The sequence below is a fragment of the Dreissena polymorpha genome, chromosome 4 (genome assembly GCF_020536995.1).
Source record: "Dreissena polymorpha isolate Duluth1 chromosome 4, UMN_Dpol_1.0, whole genome shotgun sequence".
Lineage (NCBI taxonomy): Eukaryota > Metazoa > Mollusca > Bivalvia > Myida > Dreissenidae > Dreissena > Dreissena polymorpha.
Genome location: NC_068358.1, coordinates 137,147,209 through 137,167,309, shown reverse-complemented (window position 1 = coordinate 137,167,309; position 20,101 = coordinate 137,147,209). Strand labels below are relative to the sequence as shown.

General features: G+C 37.5%; 1 protein-coding gene across 4 annotated transcripts in view; it reads right to left on the bottom strand.

The window, feature by feature from the left end:
- LOC127876751 (E3 ubiquitin-protein ligase HERC2-like) overlaps positions 1–20,101 on the bottom strand; it is a 151,743-nt gene that overhangs the window by 97,838 nt on the left and 33,804 nt on the right. For all 4 annotated transcript variants that reach the window (XM_052422186.1, XM_052422185.1, XM_052422184.1 and 1 more), the window contains exons 4-19: positions 16,543–16,746; positions 15,587–15,806; positions 14,706–14,966; positions 13,575–13,857; positions 12,997–13,155; positions 10,043–10,255; positions 9,228–9,379; positions 7,963–8,222; positions 7,295–7,466; positions 5,426–5,570; positions 4,770–4,898; positions 4,244–4,444; positions 3,591–3,819; positions 2,887–3,029; positions 1,934–2,064; positions 1,266–1,447 (exon numbers count right to left, since the gene is read on the bottom strand). In XM_052422186.1, the coding sequence (XP_052278146.1) occupies positions 1,266–1,447; positions 1,934–2,064; positions 2,887–3,029; positions 3,591–3,819; positions 4,244–4,444; positions 4,770–4,898; positions 5,426–5,570; positions 7,295–7,466; positions 7,963–8,222; positions 9,228–9,379; positions 10,043–10,255; positions 12,997–13,155; positions 13,575–13,857; positions 14,706–14,966; positions 15,587–15,806; positions 16,543–16,746 (3,084 nt within the window). The remainder of the gene's footprint in view (positions 1–1,265; positions 1,448–1,933; positions 2,065–2,886; positions 3,030–3,590; positions 3,820–4,243; positions 4,445–4,769; positions 4,899–5,425; positions 5,571–7,294; positions 7,467–7,962; positions 8,223–9,227; positions 9,380–10,042; positions 10,256–12,996; positions 13,156–13,574; positions 13,858–14,705; positions 14,967–15,586; positions 15,807–16,542; positions 16,747–20,101) is intronic.

Below are 20,101 nucleotides of genomic sequence, written 5' to 3'. Positions count from 1 at the left end.
TTTCTGGTGAGTACAATGCGAAATATTATAAACCAAACCATTCGTAACACCGCAGGTGTATTTGTCATTATAAACAAATGATATTAAGAACTTCGAAATGTAATTAACAAACCAGCGTATCCGAAAACTACTGTCCTAAAACATGTCGCAATACATCATTTGCAAATGAAATTAAAAATGCATATCGTTTGACTGCAGAAAATGAAAACCAGTAACCAGTTACCTAGCAAATACGCAGTCAATATATAATTTGATTAACATATTGTTTTAAAATATGATATTGCAGTGCTTTACTTTGCCAGTGCCTGCTCATGTCAGTGCCAGCCGCTTACCAATCAGAAATCAATAAATAAAATCGGTACCAAGGGCAAATGTCCGGAATGCCGACGATGCTATAACAATATTCGTTCTGAAATGATCCCGCACTAAAAGAATTTTGTCCCTACCCCCACCCGCCTTAAACAAACTCATCGGATTTACATTCACCTCAAAATCAACCCTGGACGGCTCAAATCCGGATTTCCGGAATAATCTGGAAAATTGACACCCCTGAATACAAAATCTGTAAAATGAAAACACAAAAGATGTGTTTGTCAGAGACAAAATGCCCCTAATGTTCCACTTTGAAGCCATATATTTGACGTTTGACCTTGAAGGATGATCTTGACTTTTCACCGCTCAAAATGTGCAGCTCCTTGAGATACACATGCATGCCAAATATCTAGTTGCTATGTTCAATATTGCAAAAGTTATTGCAAATGTTAAAGTTTTAGGACCGACGGACAGACTGACTGACTGACTACCAGGGGCATAAACAGTGATCCAGAATTTGGCAATACAGAATCTGTAAAATAATCACTGAAATGAGAGCCCAAAGTTAAATACAGAATCAGTAAAATGAAAACAGATATTTCAGTATTGTAAAATTAACACTTAGAACAGTTATCAGAAAGTTGTGAACAATGTGATTTAACAGAGATACAAAACAGTGAAAGCATTGACAGATATTCAGTAGGCAAGGCTTATCAGCCATTTAGACATTAGGACTGAAGGCAACAAAAAAAATACTTAAATATTTTGGCCAATACTAAAAAAGTATATTTCTAAAATATTTTGGTAATGGTAGCCTCGCTTCTTTTCTTGTACAGAGGATTCATGAGTTTTTCAGACAAGCTATTAGGGCCACTTAGGGAAAATTGGCAAGTGAGTAGGCTCCTAATTTATCCCCTCTCTGTGATTGTCAGATTGTTAGAGCACGCCATTACCGAGATCTGAAGGCACAGTGAGGAAGCCCTGTTTGGGGAACATTCTGGCTACCAGCAGCCTCTGGAACTGTAGGAGCAGGTCAAGGCTGGGGGAGGAGTCACGCACCACCGCATCCTCCATCTTGACCACACCATCACGGGCCAGGTTATGGAGCAGCAGCTGGGTGTGCAGGCATGAGTTCCTGGAGAATGGAAAGTGGGATTGTAAATCTTTAATCACATGCAAATGATACAGAAAAGTAATTTTTTCTCCTTAAAATTATTGTTTTACAACAACTTATTTATACAACCATTAATTTTTGTTTTTCCAGATTTGAACAATGTTTGGCAAAGTGATATTCTATTTATCAGTCTTCAGGAACTTGATTTGTTTGTTTAGATTGTTCCCTGTATTTGTCAGTATAGTTGCTTTGTGACTAATCACAACCTAAAGCATATAACAAAATGAGCGGCGTCATGCAAAGAGGGGTCTTGTGAGTCTTTTGCGATATGCAGCCAGGGTAGCTCAAGACGAGCTTGCGCAGTGGTGCAGTCTTGTCAAAAGTCTTGGTAGCTCCTGACCAGGCTGTGTGAATGAGCAAGTTGGCCTGGAGCTACACTGACTGCATATGACATTAGACCCCTTTTTCCCCCTAACATGGCTGGTATCACAATAGAGACTTTCCTACCTCAGTAACTGTTCAATGAGCTGCAGTAGGGGTATGGTGGCGCTGGCATCCTCCCCTTCAGGACGGGGTTCGATCTTCACTGGAACTCCGGAATCCAAGCTCGACTTCCTGCTGTGCTTCCCAGCCACGCTCTGTGGAACATGTACACACAATATGGGAGTCTTCATTACCAGGTCTAGTTTTCAACAAATATATATTGAAAGTAAAATTATTATTACATATTCTGCCTGAGAAAAATACTTAACACTCACATAGGATTTTCTTTGCTTGTACATAGATTCAGAAACTGTTAAACTTGTTGTTAAGCAACCTAGGCATTGCAAAGGAGGAAATCAATTGAACGGATTAATACTCACACCCCTGAATCTGATTTTATATTAACAATACATCTAGCAACAAAGTGGACAGCATAATACAAGAAAAATCCAGTATCATAGACATTCAACATAAAAATCTAATGGTTATGAAATTTAGTCAGTGGCAAAGCAAATATTTGAATGGAAGAAGGAAATAGCACTATGATGGCTAAGAGGATTCTCACGCCCAAAACATACCAATGGCTCATTACAAAATTGTGTCATATAACATGAACTCAGCTTTTCCTTAGAAATCATTATTATGAGGTGCTTGCCGCATTTCAACCTAGCATGTCATTACTTCAGTAACGTTTGTTTTAAAATAAACCTTGTTCTGAGAAACGGGGCTTCATTTATGTGCATTAAAATAAGATGCCCGATTTGCCTCTGCGATTGCACAAGCTAATCAGGGACTATACTTTCATCTATTATACATTTTCATTTAAGAGGAGTCTCTTATAAAACTCAAATCAAATTCAGGCAGAAAGTGTCATCCCTGATTGGCAGACTGCACAGGCCAAACTGGGATGACATATTATGCAAATACATTTTGCCCAGATTTACCACACCAAGGATCAAATCTCCTCCAAATTCTACCTTTCTTTCCTCCAAGGAGTCCGACTCCTTCTTGATGGCTGCCTCCATTGCAAACTCCAGCCCCCCATCAGCCATGAGGCTGGTCACGAGGAGGTTGGTCATGAACTGCTGCCCTGAGCTCATGCCCCCTGCCTCTGTATGACCTTGTGAATGTATGGGGTGGGTGGTCAATAACCAAATAACAACAAATGTGAATACAAATTGTATATTACTTATATAGATTTTGCTTTTAAAATCATAATTCATAAATTAAACATCCTTTTTACATTGTTTTAATATGTTTTTTTCTTGTTGCAAAGTAAAAAACTCATTAAAATGTATGCATTAAATTACTATTAAAAGTTAAGCATGGAACTTGTTTAACCCTAATAAAATTATAATTTGATTACATAAATACAAATGTATAATTTGTTCACTATTCTGAAAATGACTTACATAGTTATTACTTATTTTATCATTTTAAAAGCATCCTGATAACTTTTGTTTTGTCCTCAGAAATACAGTTTGTTTTAACTTAAAGTATTTAAGCAATTTGTAATAAAACGTAATGAACTTCTGAATGCACCCGACATGAATAAGACACAATCACACGTCCATTTCCAAAAATACACATAAACACCCCCATTCAATCTGCAATTGTATGCAAAAAGATAAGATATTCTCCGTTTCCAAGTTACAGTTGATTGTGTTAAAAAAAAAAAAACCTCCAGAAGACAGAAGCATAGAGAGGGTCCTAGCTCTCTCTTCTGCTGTAGGCAGCAGTATGGACCAGCCGTTCTGCAGCGTGTTCTGTGCGGCCATCTGGACAGTGGAGATAACTCCGCTGTTGCTGGCAAGGGAGACAATCCTCCTCTTGAGGCTGGTCACCAGGGAGCTACCAGGGTTCAGACCCAGCTGCTCTAGATTCTCATTGTGAGAGATGGCGGCATGCAGCTGTAATGTGATGATATGAGAAGTCTTTTTATGAAAAATGGGCTTCAGACCTGTACCTCAAGATTAGCCTAGGACAACACTTTCCACTTTTATTGTATTTTTCCTTTTGAAGGAAGACTCTTCTTAAGAAAGATCCAATCAAAGTGTTTCCCTGATTAGCCTGTACGGACTGCACAGGCTAATCTGGGATGACACATGCCACATGCATTAAGCCCCGAAAAAGCATTAAAAGTATTAGCCAAATTGTTTCCAGTCTAGAAGCAGTACTTGATGCCACATGGGAAAATCTTTAAATGCTCCTAGAGCATTGATAAGCAGAAATCAGAGATCAAACTGGCATTATTTATATTCTCATAGATGAAAACAAAAATGAACACTATATTAGATAACTTTATTTCAAAGAGTAAAAACAACACCAAACTACCTGCAGATTGAGTAGATTTAGGCCTGCGACCGCCATACACTCCTTCTCTTGGGGTGGTGGCCAGTCAGTCTGGGCATCCATTCCATCACACACCTCCCCCAGTAGGTCGTCCAACAGCTCGAAAGTGGCCCGAGTCACGTCCACAACGAAAGGCACCCGCATGCTGACCGTCGCATGGCCGCCATAGGACCAGACAAAACTCTATTCGTTAAAAGCATAGAAAATATTGAAAATACTGTATCTGTGATGTATTTAATTAATATAAATATTCAATTATATACTGAAATGAAAGGCATTAAAGGCATTTAGGTACCTAGTATACCTCCAAAATTGTAGTTGTTAAAGTATTCAATGAAATACGTATCCAAGTAAACACAGTAAAAAGGTTATTGAAAATAGTGAACAAATCCATCATTTTAAATTTATCATAAATGTGGACAACCATGCACAATTTAGTAACAGATTATAATAGTTCAAGGTTAAACTTAAACATTCTATGTATTAACATGGTAATTGAGCCCAATACCTGAGAGTTGCCACATGAGGCCCCTATGATTTTCTTTCCCTCCAGTCCAGGCAGTAGAGTGGGCTCAGTCAAGAACTGGATTGACGGGTCACCCAGCTGCCCATGCTCATTTCTGCCCCAGCCATACACCTACACGAGTTAAAAAACAACGTTAACAACTGTATTCTATAATTATTCAAAGCATTTGTTGGAGACACCATGTTATCACATATATACCCTCAAAATCGCCATAATTACAATACTGATAATTAATTGCAATAATATTTTACTTTTGTATTTTATAAAATTATTGACTAATAAGTTATTAATATTAAAGTTATATAAACTGTTCATATGCAATAATGACAAAGACAATTGCTGAGATCAACAGTATATTATGCTGGCTAATACCACATTATATGCCAGAGACCAAAGGTGAATACAAAGTGCAAACAAATATCTGATCCAGAAAGTCTAAATCAGATTTGTTATATAATGTTTTCTTGTGTCAGCATTTATTAAAAATAGTTGCCTTTTTTTAAATATAACAACTTCACAGCAACATGTTAAACAACTGAACATTTTTATCACATATTATGTGCCTGACTCATTCACATAGGCATTAAGCACCGTTTTCCCAGAGCGTTTTGTATATTGGCAACACCACTTGTACTCACATCTCCATCCTCTGTGACGGCCAGGCAATGCATGGAGCCTACAGACATGTCAACAATCTTTCTGCCTCCGAAATACTGGATCTGCTTTGGGACCCTAACATGCTCCTCAGTGCCATGACCCAGACGAAAGTTGTCCCCCTTGCCCCTTAACAAGACACACAATTACAAAATTATATAAGATTTATGAAAATTCCTCTCATCTCTAATTACTGCAAGATTAACTACAAACTATAGGAAAAAGATAAATAACCAAGACAATGAGCATTTATTTTATGCTTTCCGGTGGTTTATAGAGAAATATCAGTGAATTAAAACTGATAATTTCACTGTTTTAAACAGTGAAAATTATCAGTGAAAATTATCAATAATTTTCACTGTTTACTGTGAAATGACGTCAATTTTTTGACGAAATAACGTCATTATCCCAGTGAAATTCTTTGGTTAAACTCTTTAACAATGTATATAAACTGTTCAAAAAGGTATAAAATAAAAAGAAAATTGGTTGGATTAAGTGGATTATCGATTTTAATTCACTCGTGATCATAGAAAAAAATATATTTTCTATGATCACTCGTGAATTAAAATCAGTAATCCACCGAATCCAACAAATATCCTCTATTTCTTCACAAAATCTTTATTTAAGATGTAAATGTGTATATTTGGTTGGCTCACAAACAAAAAGCTTTTGAGTACAGATTGAGGAAAAATGTTTTTAGAATATCTTTGATGAAATATAATATCAAGATCCTTTCCAAAAACATTTTCAATGTCAATATGTTTCCAGTAACTACAGTGTTTGACTACAATTTAAAAAAACATGGCAACGCCACCAAACAACAAAGCTATGTCTGTATGTAAGCTATCTACTCACATACTTTCCATGCAATATCTCTATCAAAACTCAAGTTGTTAAGTGGAAAACAGTTTCTTGTATTTTTAGTAACAGAGACCTTGAATTTGATCTAACAGGCCCCAAATGCAGTACTAGTAACAGAGACATTGACCTTGATCTAACAGGCCCCAAATGCAGTACTAGTAACAGAGACCTTGACCTTGATCTAACAGGCCCCAAATGCAGTACTAGTAACAGAGACCTTGACCTTGATCTAACAGGCCCCAAATGCAGTACTAGTAACAGAGACCTTGACCTTTTTCTAACAGGCCCCAAATGCAGTGCCAAGCTAGGTCTGCATGAAAGCTACAAAAATGCATAATTTCAGAATTTTTCCACAAACAAAATAAAGATATTCGGACAAAGCAATACTTGTCACCACACTGACTTGTCAAACCATGTGTCTCACAGAATCTGATATCTGTCAGATATAAAATAATATAATAACACCTATAAGTTATTTTCAATTACAGTGATCTTGATACCTTACCTAAACGACTAAAATACAATCTCAATGCGAGCATGTTATATCTCTAGTTTTATGAAGATTGTTTCATGCTGTTATTGTCTGGATGTATGCTGATTCCTTTTAATATTTTTAGTTACATTGACCTTGTCCAGACTGATCCCAAAAGCAATAATAAGCAAAGTCGTCATGCAAGCTACCTTCCCACACTATTTTTGTGCAATATTTGCATCAAAACTCAAATTATTGAGCCAATACTGATTTTCTATTTTAAGTAACAGTGACCTTGACCAGACACGGCCAAAATAAAATCCCAAAGCTAGCTCTCCATGCAAACTTGTTACATAAAAATGTTATATTTAGCCAACTTAAGCAATTTACCCAAAACCACTTGTTTGGCATCAGCTGTCTGCGCACCTGCCCACATACCCCAAGCTAATTACCAGGATTTTTAACATTTTTGAAATCTTGCTGAAAAATAGGCACAAATAACTTACACATGTTAACTTACCAGGAAAAGACTGTCCCACTCTTGGTGAGGGCCATGCTGAACTGTGCCCCACAGAAGACTTTCACCACATCCTGACCCATGAGTTTCTCTACGACCTTGGGAGTCTTACAGCCATCACTGCCGCCACGCCCCAGCTTGCCATAGTCTCCATCTCCCCACGAATATAGGGCACCTGGGCATGGAGAAGTATTAGCAATTATTATGGCGCATCCATCCATCACCCAACGAATAAAGGGTAACTACAATTATTATGGCGCATCCATCCATCACCCAACCAATAAAGGGTAACTACAATTATTATGGCGCATCCATCCATCACCCAACCAATAAAGGGTAACTACAATTATTATGTAGGATATAATCATGGTGCATACTGTACAAAAATTACAGTTCAAGAAGTAGCAGTTACAATTGCTCCATTAATTTTTTACAAATGTACAAACACTGTCAAGGTTGGAGAAAAACGATCAGTAATTAAAGCTTTGCATTTTTACAAAATATTTGTCACTTTAAGTTTTATTCACAAATGATGAGAATATTCCCTTATTTTCCAAAACATTCAGAATGTTAACAGAATTTAAAACACATATCAATGACGATGCTAACAAGGATATGGATATAACTTTTTTTCATTGTTTATCATCTTACAAAGCCTCAGTATTTCTCACCTGTGTCCGTTACAGCCAGCGACTGGGCATCACCGCTACCACATGCCACGTCAATGACCCGGTGACCTTTCAAGGCCATCACCAAGTTGGGCACAGTCTGATCCTCAGTGCCCCCCAGCCCCAGTCTCCCGTAGTTACCGCGACCCCACATGTACAGCTCCCCATGACCAGTGACAGCTGCACTGTACGTACTGCCACAGGCTATGTGCACGATGTTCTTGCCAGATAGGGACTTGATCAGAGTCGGTTCTTCTCTCAGGCTATAAATGCAAAGCGGCAGTTTTCTCCATTATTATGGATTAAGAGTTTGAGCAACTCCCTTTTTTGCGCTAATTAGAGGTGAAATTCTGCCTGATTTTCCTACTCAAAAGGTATATTTTTTTTTTTACTAACTTTAAAAGTCCATTCTTCCAGTAAACTTAATTTTGAAAAAAAATCACTATATCTGGAAAAAAATTTGGTAATGATTGCATAAATATTGCATTAAACTAAGTTTGCGGATAATCTTATTTTACATTTGCAGCAGAGACTTTGATAAATGTTTCATTATAAACTAGAAAATGAACCTGTCTTTGTGCTGATTTGAAAAAATGTTCCTCATTTGCCGTTAATTCCCCATCTAAATTACTCCGCCACCTTTTCCCCAAAGGTCAAACAAAACACTGAACAATATGAAAGCCAAAGAAAATGTCACTTCAAAATAAATGTAACTATGGATGGTCTGAGGAAAGGCATTTTACCATTTTAAAACAAAACCAACCATCTGCATTTCAGGATTGCATATAAACAAGAGATGTGTTTGTCAGAAACACAATGCCCCCTACTGCACTGCTTTGAAGCCATATATTTGACCTTTGATCTTGAAGGATGACCATGACCTTTCACCACTCAAAATGTACAGCTCCATGAGATACACATGCATGCCAAATATCAAGTTGCTATCTTCAATATTGCAAAAGTCATGGGCAATGTTAAGTTTTCGGACGGACGGACGCATGGACGGACAGACAGACGGACATACTGACGGACAGTTCAACTGCTATATGCCACTCTACTGGGGGCATAATAAAATCTCTATATTATCTCACCTAAGTGAGACAGAAATCACCAAGATCTTAATAGTCTTTAATAGAATTAAAGCATAATTTATTTATTTATTATTTATATTAACACAATTTTTGAATTTCTATCAAAATCTGTCTGATCTTAGACTAAGCATCTCTACATGATGTAAGAGGTCCTACTACTGATGGACCCCTACGTACATGTTGTCGCCATGTCCCAGCCTGCCCCCGTCTCCGCTGCCCCAGGAGAACACCTCCCCGTCCTTGGTTAGAGCAAGGTAGTGCTTGCCATCAGGGTGCGCTGCTAGCCTCACCACCTCACGCTCACCAAAACCACTCATCATGTACATCGACTGCAGAGTTTATGTATACATAACATATTTTAATAAAGAAATAATTTACGGCTTAAAGTTGCTTATTGCAATAATAAGGGTTTGCAGTTCTGATGCATTCGAAATGGACCGAGAGGGTATTATTCAATAAATAAATAATATACGGCTTAGTGTTGGTTATTGCAATAATAACCAAGGGTTTGGAGTTCTGATGCATAGTGGGAAATAGACCACCCAGGAGGTAGCACATTTTTTACACATTTTATAGCAACATATATGTTATCAGTTGGAATTATTTCTATGTAGTTCTTTTCTTTTTACAACTTTGTCTTTTATATCTTTCAGAAATTTTATTTAAATTAAGCCAACCGCACACGTCTGTTCCTTCTGCCATTGTGACATGAATGTCTGTTTCCAAAAAAGGCCAACCCTTTTCAACTCAGAAGCAAAGTGGAAATTGCGATTTGCAAAACGCATAAAAACAGAACAGCCTGCGAGTAACTCCCACTCTGTTCAGGATGTATGCTGTTTGCTGATCATCAGTATCATAGGGTTGGAAAGAAAGCCTTTCAAAACATGAATCTATTTAAAAAGATCTTCTATTTAATTTTATATTCTTAGGGAATGCGAATGGGTCCAAATGCTTATCTGAGAGATTAGAGCAAACAAATTCAAACCACTCACCGCTGCCTCGGATGCGTACGACACCAGGTACACGTTGCCGTTGCCTGCAAGGACGATGAGGACCTTCTCACCGCACACCACCTGCTGAACTCCACCTACTTCATTTAGGAAGTCAAGAATGACTGGCCCTGCCGTGGGGGAAGAGGGGTTAGCTCCCTTCCACGCAAACCAGCCCCATGCTATCACCTCCTGACTCATGTTGTGACGTTGATTCTGAAGTGTTAATAGCAAAGAGGTAACACACATTCAAAGGTAACATTCATTCATTCATGAAGCATTAAAAACTTAGTTCTAGTAAAATGTCAATGGTAATTTTCACCTATTGATGAAGAATTAAAAACTAAGAACATGTAGTATCAAGACTTCAAAGATACGATTCCCTTATTCACAAAGCTTTTAAAACAATACTTCAACAGTAAAATTTCCTAATTTATTATTATAAACAGATTGATTTTTATTGAGGGTTAAATAAATGAGTAAATAATGTTTAGGCCTATATCGTTTTGTCCCCACAGTTTGCAAACTCAATGTTCGCGAGTAAAACAAAACAATAGGGCCAATCAGGGATCATATTTTCCAGCAACATCAATCGGTCTGGATATAAATGGGGAAAAAGTATCCAAAAATTGATGTCCGAAATTATGACAAATTACGTTAAAATAATATATCATTGATTTTGCCATTCATGAAGGTGGTATAATAAATGTACCAGTAAAATTCCCTAAATCATTTTTTTAACGGGACATACGAGTTTTCTTAACTGGTTTTATCATTTGCTATTTCATTGTTGTTCTGTGTTGTTTTATCAGACTTTTTTCATTGTTGTCAATATTATTAATCTTTGTAAGTCTATACTGGTGTTTTAAATCGTTGTCGACTCGATAATAGCTTACAAACATGCACTGAACCAAACAAATGTCTGTGCGTAGGGTGGCTACAATTGCACATGGGTTGGCTACTGACAATAACAAAACCAAAAAAATTAGAAATAATTCGTGTACGTTATAGTTTGTTGTCAAATAACCCACCGCCGATAGTTTAGATGTGTAGGGATTAAATCACAAGAACGAAGCACAAGTGATATTAAACCACGCATCTAATTTTCCGGTTGTGGGTTATTCAACAACAAACTATAAAGTACACAAATTATTTCGATTCTTATGCGGTTTTTACTAAAGATTTATACAATGTATATTATTTTTCTTGTGTACTATTTGATGTGAAGTTTCGCCCATAAAAATAACTTTCCGCTGTTCTGTCGATCAGATCCGCGACTTTCATTCATAATAATATTACCAGATTATTACGCTGGTGGAAAATATATCGGCATGTTTTGTTAAGTTACAGCGCGTGCTTTTAGTGAATAAGGTGCACAATTTTCGACCACCCTCCTTTATTTCGGATGCGTCTTTAATCCGCTGTTTACAAGTTTTTGATTCTTGGTCTGACGTGCAATAAACTGGTCCTGACTGGTTTAGAGACTGCAGCGAATGGTTTATCACACCTAATCGAGATACGATATGAATGTTATTAGGGGGTGTTAGCATGTGCACTGTGTAATCAATTTCATGACATGGGAATTTTAGCAAACAAAATCAGACCGACTGTTTAGGATTTTCAATCGATCTTTCATGACCCCAATCAGTCTAGGACCAACAAAACCGAAAAAAATATATATCCTGGGGCCAATAATATAAACTTACCCCCTATTTGTAATAAAAAAGTTCTTATTTAATGTTTTATTTCTGTGTTTATAAGAGACATTATTGATTCCCATTTTTTGGTGTGTCATGTTTTTTTTAGTAGGTATTAGTGTAAGTTGGCAATATGTTGCGCACACAAAGTAAATCACAATATTTATTCCATTAAAAACACATTATTAAAAAAGGTTAACCTTTACAAAACATGTCACCTGTTTGCTAAGTTTCAATCAATAGTTTAATCCATTTCATCCCTATTTTAGTATATTTTGTTTCCCTCTGGGGGGGGGGGGTAAAACAAGAGCTGTCAGAGGACAGCGCACTCGACTATTCGAGTGCTTAACAATATAACCTAATATAACCTAAGCCATCATGCAATCATGGAGAGGGGGGGGGGGGGGTGGGTGTGATCATTTAATAGATGATCTTTCAAAAATAAGAAACAAATTATTTTTGGGGGGGGGGGGGTTGGGGGTTGGGGGGGAGTCTGGGGGGCGTGGGGGATGGTTTGGGTGGAGCGCATTGTGGTATGTAAGGTAAGTGTTGTTTTGTCAAACTTTAACATAGATTTATCTATAATATGCATATTCTAAGCATAAAAGGGGCCATAATTCTGTCAAAATGTTTGATACAGTTGTCTGCTCTTGTTTATAGGTTGGGGTTATGTTGGTTAACCAGTATGCAAAATATGAATGCAATATGTCAAGGGACACAGGAAATATTTGGGGTAGTACACAAACTTTAACATAGATTTATCAATAATATGCATATTCTAAGTATAAAAGGGGCAATAATTCTGACAAAATGCTTGATACAGTTGTTTGGTCTTGTTTATAGGTTGGGGTCATGATTGTTAACAAGTATGCAAAATATGAAAGCAATATGTCAAGGGACACAGGAAATATTTGGGGTAGTACGCAAACTTTAACATAGACATATCAATAATATGCATATTCTAAGTATAAATAGGGCCATAATTCTGTCAAAATGCTTGATACAGTTGTCTGCTCTTGTTTATAGGTTGGGGTCATGATGGTAAACAAGTATGCAAAATATGAAAGCAATATGTCAAAGGACATTGAAAATATTTGGGGTAGTACGCAAACTTTAACATTTGGACGCAAACGGACACGGGAACGCTGACGCCAGGGTAAGTAGGTTAGCTCCACTATATATATTTCATATATAATAGTCGAGCAAAAAAGTACACAAGCACGGTGAGTACAATTCTTTCTATTCTTTCTAGTGTGTTACCTTGAGTGAGGGGTTAAGGGGCAGCAGTGGCTGACAGAGCCTGTCAAGGTGAGACATGATCACCAGGGCACTCATCCTCAGGTCGATGGGCATGCTTGGGTCCTCTGGGTAGGTCAGGTACTTCAAGAAACACTCTGTTGGGCTCACGTAGTAGTTTGTCTGCAATACATAATAGTCGATATGAGTGGTGCTATGGGAAAACCAGGCTAAATGCATGTGCGTACAAGAGTCTTCCGAGATAAGCCTGTGTAATCTTTAAAAGCTAATCAGGGATGACCCTTTCCGCTATGACTGCAATTTTGCATAGAAGAAACGTCATTTAAACGAAAAATTTCATACAAACAGAAAGTGTCATACAAGATAAGCCTGTGGAGACTATCAAAGCTAATCTGGGATGATACTTTACACAAATGTAATCTCAAAACGGTTTAACAGTAAATTTTTACCTCACTGATGGGCCTATTACGACTGGCTGAAATATTAACAAATTCATGGGGTTAGCAAAATTGCAAACATTGCTGCGCTACTTAACTTTGGCACTTATACAAAATTACAGGCACTAAATTCTATGTCTATACCTCATCCCATTTAGCATGGTCAGGCACTCTCGACTTCGCACTCGGAATATGCTGAAGCCTCTTCAGCACGGGGATGAGGGGGGCGCTGTACAGGTTACACCGCACTCTGTTGTCATAGTCATGGTGACTGTTGTTCCAAAGGTTGAGCAGAAGCATGACGCAGGCTAGCATGTGATGGAGGGTTCCACGCTGTACGGCTATCTCCAGGATCAGGGCTAGAGCCAGCTGCTGGTCTGACACTGGTACTGGCAACTTGCTGGTCTGCGCACTGCTGTTCAGGTCACTACATAAGCAGAACAAAGTGAGTACATAGTGCAAATGAAAATGATCCCCCCTGCATGTTGTGAAGCATCTCATATTAGCCTGTGCAGTCCACAGAGGCTGATCAGGGACAACATGTTATGCTTTTATGATATTTTCCGTTTTAAGAAAGTCTGTTCTTAGTGAAAATCCTGTTTAAGCAGAAAGTGTTGTCCCTGATAAGCCTGTGGGGATTGCGTAGGCTTATATGGGACGATACTTTATGAAAATGCATCAAACCCCGTTTTCTGAGAGGAAGGCTCACTAATTCCTTATGTTACAATAAAGTTACATAGAGAATAATAGGTTAGTGTTGATTATAGATCAGGTTTATCATGCGAGGCTTAGAAAATAAAAAGCACGAGCCTTGGCGAGTGCTTTTTCGTTTTCATGCCGAGCATGATAAACCTGATCTATAATCAACACTAATCTATTATTCTATTTATCCCACTTTTTATTTTGTAAACCTTTTTATTTAAACAAAATTAGTTTGCCTGGATAATTTCGCTGGGTTTATGACGTCATTTCGTTGAAATGTTGACTTCATTTCCTGCCGTTGATTATATATGATATTTAATCAATGGGGCTTTAATCAACCAAATTCGCTGTAAAAGTGGGATAAAATACTTTTAGTAGGAGTAACAAATCATGTACTTACTTTAACAAGTCATTTCCACATTATTTGCTTTAAGTTTTTGTAAGATCTGCTGCTTTTTAATTTGTATTTTATACTTTATTTAAAAAAAATAGTTGAAGGAAATGCAAGAGAATAAATGATACTTATCTAATACATATAAACACACAGGATAATGTTGGAGTGTCATAACTTACCCAGCTACAACAGTATGCAGGAATTTCCCGGCTCTATCCACAACGTCCAGCCATACTCCAGAGACGGACGGCTCATCAAAAAGGCTCGCCTCCGGCAGAGACTGCAGAGCCTCCAGACTCTCCTGTAGCAGATCCGAGCACAGATCCGAGTCTTCTCCTGATCGCCAGGCCCGCCGGAGAAATGCAAAGGCAAAACTTAGCGCAGCCCTCGAGCCAACTCTTGCCAGGCCCATGGAAGCTTTCTCCGTTGGTTTCACGTTGCTTGAAAGACAATAGCACTTTATTTGATTGTACTCTACATGACCCAAGTCTGGTATGGTGCTACTCTGTTTACTAATGAGACCACAAAACCTTGCATGATTTATAGAGGAGAGGGAAGCCCCTGAGCAGACAGTGCAAATGGCGCACGCTGGTCTGGAGCTTCGCTGGCCGCATATGGCATAAAGACTCATTTTTGCATGATACAGCAAATGTCATTTATTAAAATTAGCACAGGCCTGCATCCCTAGTATTGTAAATGAAGCTTCATTATATTTTCAGTGTCCAATATGTGAACTTGTAACATTTCTTGATCTCAATAATATAAGAATTTGGGCTTGCATGTGAAGACTGGAAAAAGGTGCGATAATAAATGGAAAAAGTGTAATGATCAATCGCATAGGGGTCATAGAACGTCCGCATGTTCAAGATTTATTTTATCTCCTACAAGGTATTCAAATTCATTTTTGCTGTAATACATTATGAAAGAAAATAATGTGTTCTGTTTACAAAAATAAAGATGCTGGTGGAAAATACAAAAGTATCAACCAACCAAAATGAGTATGCATTAAAATAGATTCAAATCCTTCAGATTCCACACTTGATTGCCAGTTGACACCCACCTCTTCTGTTTATTCAGGTTGGTCTGATTGGTCTGTGACTTCTTGGAAGGTCCGCTCTTTTCCGGGGGCACCTGGCGTGACATGGCACTGAAGTAGCGCTCCATCACGGCCAGGCGTTGCTGCAGACGAGTCACAGACAGGGACGTGCAGGCCGCCTCTGTGCACAGCTGCTGGCTTTCGTGTAGCAGCGAGATTAGGCAGTCCTCCAGCTTCTCTGTGTCTGAAAAGTTGAAAAAATGTAACACAGTGTCTGAAATGTGGCAAAAAATTTAACACAGTGTCTGAAATGTGGCAAAAAATGTAACTCAGTGTCTTAAATATAGACAAAATGTAACTTAGTGTCCGAAACGTGGACAAAATGTATCTCAATGTCCGAAATGTGGAAAAAATGTAACTTTGTGTCTGAAAAGTAGACATAATTTAACTCAATGTCTTAAATATAGATGAACTGTAACTCGGTGTCCGAAATATGGTCGAAATGAAATACAATCATCTCGGTGTCTGAAATGTGAACAAAAATGTTACTAAGTTTTAGAAATGTAGACAAAATTAACTCAGCATCTGAAATTTAGACGAAATGTAACTCACTGTAAGAATGTAGATTAAATATAACTCAGTGTAACAAATGAAGACAAAATGTAATACAGTGTCTGAAACGAAGACAAAATGTAATTTGGTGTCTTATATGTACATGTAGACAAAATGTAATTCGGTGTTTGAAATGAAGACAAAACTCTGACTAAGTCAACTCAAATAAACCTAATGCTGGGAAAACTTGGCCTAAAGCATGCGCGTTACATGTACGTGTCATCCTAGATAAGCGTGTGCATTCTGAAAACAACATAACACAATATCATAGAATAATGCCACAACTAACAGGCAAATATTATAGCTCCAAATATTAGTGAAAGGTCAAGCTAACAAATCAACTTCTAAGAATGGCATGCCACTCCTACCAGGTTCCTGGCCCCATGTCCAGCTGTCAATCATGGGCCCCGAGGGGGGTGGGGCATGTTCAGTCTCTGCCCTGTCCTCATCCTCCTCCTTGTTAAGGGCTGCACAGGGGCCGCAGTTGGAGCCTGTGATGGGGCCGCAGAAGCCAGCACTTTCATTGTCACTTGTAAGAACTTTCATACCACAGTAGAACTTCCCTGTCTGGCCTGAAATACAAATATTTCAAGGCTATTGAGTGATTTTAGCAAATTTAAAGGATATTAAGTGACTTCATTATTCAGTCATTCTAGTAAATTTCAAAATCATCAAGACATTTTAGTAAATTTCAAGGACATTGAGTCAATTTAGTAAATAAAAAGACTTAAAGGTGCCTTTTCACAGATTTTGGCATTTTTTAACTTATTCATTAAATGCTTTATAACGATAAATGTAAACATTGGATCGTAAAAGCTCCAGTAAAAAATCAAGAATAAAATTAAAAAAAGGAAAAGAACATTGCCCGGACCAGGTTTCGAACCAGTGACCCCTGGAGTCCTGCCAGAGTCCTGAAGTAAAAGCGCTTTAGCCTACTGAGCTATTCCGCCGAGTACACTTAGTAGACGTATTTTATACCTTATATAAGCAATCTTCGTAGTTTCACGACAAAAACAGAACTCTCCAAATTATTCAATCGTTTCGCGTTGCAACGCTTTATAATTTTTAGGTTTTAAAATCGTCAAAAGATGCATATAATGGCTATATTAGACCATGGTAAATGTTCAGTATTACTGTTTCCTCACAAATATCATAACTAAAACGAAAATGTGCGAATCTGAAACAACTTTTTTCAATTTTGTCAATTTACCAAAGCGTGAAAAGATCCCTTTAATTAATATTAGTTATGTTCAAGTACATTACAGATTCATTTTACTAAATTTCAAGAACATTGAGAAACTTAAGTCATTATGAAGGACACTAGTAATTTTAGTAAATTTCAAGGACATTAAGTTATTTTGGTAAATTTCATGGAGATTGAGTAATATTAGCAATTCAGGCATAATTCACACATATATAATAAACACAATGTAAAACATAAACAAGAACACCGCCTTGCGGGTGCAGACCGCTCATCTATTTTCTTTTTAAAGGTGAAGGGACTCTCATTTTCAATCACAAAGGAGGGGGGGGGGGGGTGGAGTGAAGAGGGGTGTACAGTGTGGGGGCATGGACATTTATTACATTATCTTCCAAAAATACAAAAAAAAAATGCAAAAAAATAATAATAAATCGGGGGGGGGGGGTGGTGGTGGGGGTATAATGTGAGGGTGTGGTGGTCATTTGTGAGATGATCTTAAAAAAAAAAAAAAATTAGGGGGAGGGAGTGAATTCAGGGGGGGGGAGGAAGGGGGGTGGGGGGTATTCTTGGGTGCGATGGTTGGACGGTATTTCAAACATAAAATAATAAATATTTGTGTTTTTTAACCATTTCAAAAAAAAAAATGGGGGGTGGGGTGGGGGGGGGTGGGGGTGGGGGTTTAGTATAGTGTGAGGGTGTGGTGGTCATTTGAGAGATGATCTTAAAAAAAAAAAATAGGGTGGGGAATTCGGGGGTGGTATGTCAGGTAAGAGTAGTTTTGTCAAAGTATCAATCAAATCTAATAATAAATAAAGAAGTTATGGCACTTTTAGCAAAATTTAATAATTTGACCTTGAAAGTCAAGGTCATTCAAAGGTCAAGGTAAAATTCAACTTGCCAGGTACAGTAACCTCCTGATAGCATGAAAGTATTTGAAGTTTGAAAGCAATAGCCTTGATACTTTAGTAGTAAAGTGGATCGAAACACAAAATTTAACCATATATTCAAAGTTACTAAGTCAAAAAAGGGCCATAATTCGGTAAAAATGACAACCAGAGTTATGCAACTTGTCCTTTTACTGTACCCTTATGATAGTTTGCGAGTGTTCCAAGTATGAAAGCAATAGCTATGATAGTTTAGGGGTAAAGTGGACCAAAACACAAAACTTAACAAAATTTTCAATTTTCTAAGTATAAAGGGCCCATAATTCCGTCCAAATGCCAGTCAGAGTTACATAACTTTGCCTGCACAGTCCCCTTATGATAGTTAATAAGTGTTGCAAGTATCAAAGCAATAGCTTTGATACTGTAGGAATAAAGTGGACCTAAACACAAAACTTAACAAAATTTTCAATTTTCTAAGTATAAAAAGGGCACATAATTCTGTCAAAATGCCAGTCAGAGTTACATTACTTTGCCTGCACAGTCCCCTTATGATAGTTAGTAAGTGTTGCAAGTATGAAAGCAATAGCTTTGGTACTTAAGGAATAAAATGGACCTTAACACAAAACTTAACCAAAATTTTCAATTTTCTAAGTATAAAAAGGGCACATAATTCTGTCAAAATGCATGCCAGAGTTATCTAACTTTGCCTGCCCAGTCCCCTCATGATAGTAAGTAAGTGTACCAAGTTTGAATGCAATAGCATTGATACTTTCTGAGAAAAGTGGACCTAAACGCAAAACTTAACCGGACGCCGATGCCAACGCCAAGGTGATGACAATAGCTCATAATTAACAAAAAAAATAGATGAGCTAAAAAATAATGTAAGTAACAATTAATCAGAATTGACATTTGCTAAGGGATGAAATTCACTTCTACTTATTCTGTTGAAAATTCAGTTATTTGAAGTAATGGTGCAAAGTTGTCATATCCTTCAAAGGTCATATCTTAATAACTGTATATACAAAACCAAGAAGAAATCACTTTGCAAAAAATTATTAATTTGACAGTTTGATATGAATTGGCAACAAACTTGCAAGTTCCACACAAATTAATCGGACAAATAAAAATACAAAATGGTAAAACAGTGTGAAACAATTTTTTTAAAGTAATCACTGTTGAACATTCCAACATGGCAGGAATAAATACGTGTGCACAGCATGTCATTGGGCATACAAAACTAACAGGCCAATCTTATAATGACCTGCAACATAAAAAGCATGAGTAATTCACTGAACAATAAGAGGGCCAATCATACTAAACATGTATCCATGGCAGTTTCAAAGACAATGCTTAACCCTTTTTATTATCAAGGTAAAACAAACTCTTATGCTTTCTTGTTGCAGTAAGACGAGGTAAAATAAACTCCTATGCTTTCTTGTTGCAGTAAATAAATTAATCAGTTTGTTTATGAATTGGATCAAATGGTGTGCCTTAGTGGTAGTATTAAGTGAATGTTGCCAGAACAGAACATAGATACCTGTAATCATGGTTTTTATTCTGTAACAATAATGTCAAAACCAGACTCCATGAAGATTTTTACCACTAAATGGTACTTTACAGTGTGTCTGATGTAGAGGTTTTGAACATATAGTAGCAAGTGACCACACACAACATCTTGCATGTCATCTGACAGTTCACATCAGCAGTTTAGGGTTGTAATTTTGGCCCTACATTCACCAACCCATTCTTAGACAGCTTTTGACTATATACAGGGATTGCATACTTAACAGTTGAAAATGTCCTTAACAGAATGTTCTACACCATTCACCAAGAATGATGTTA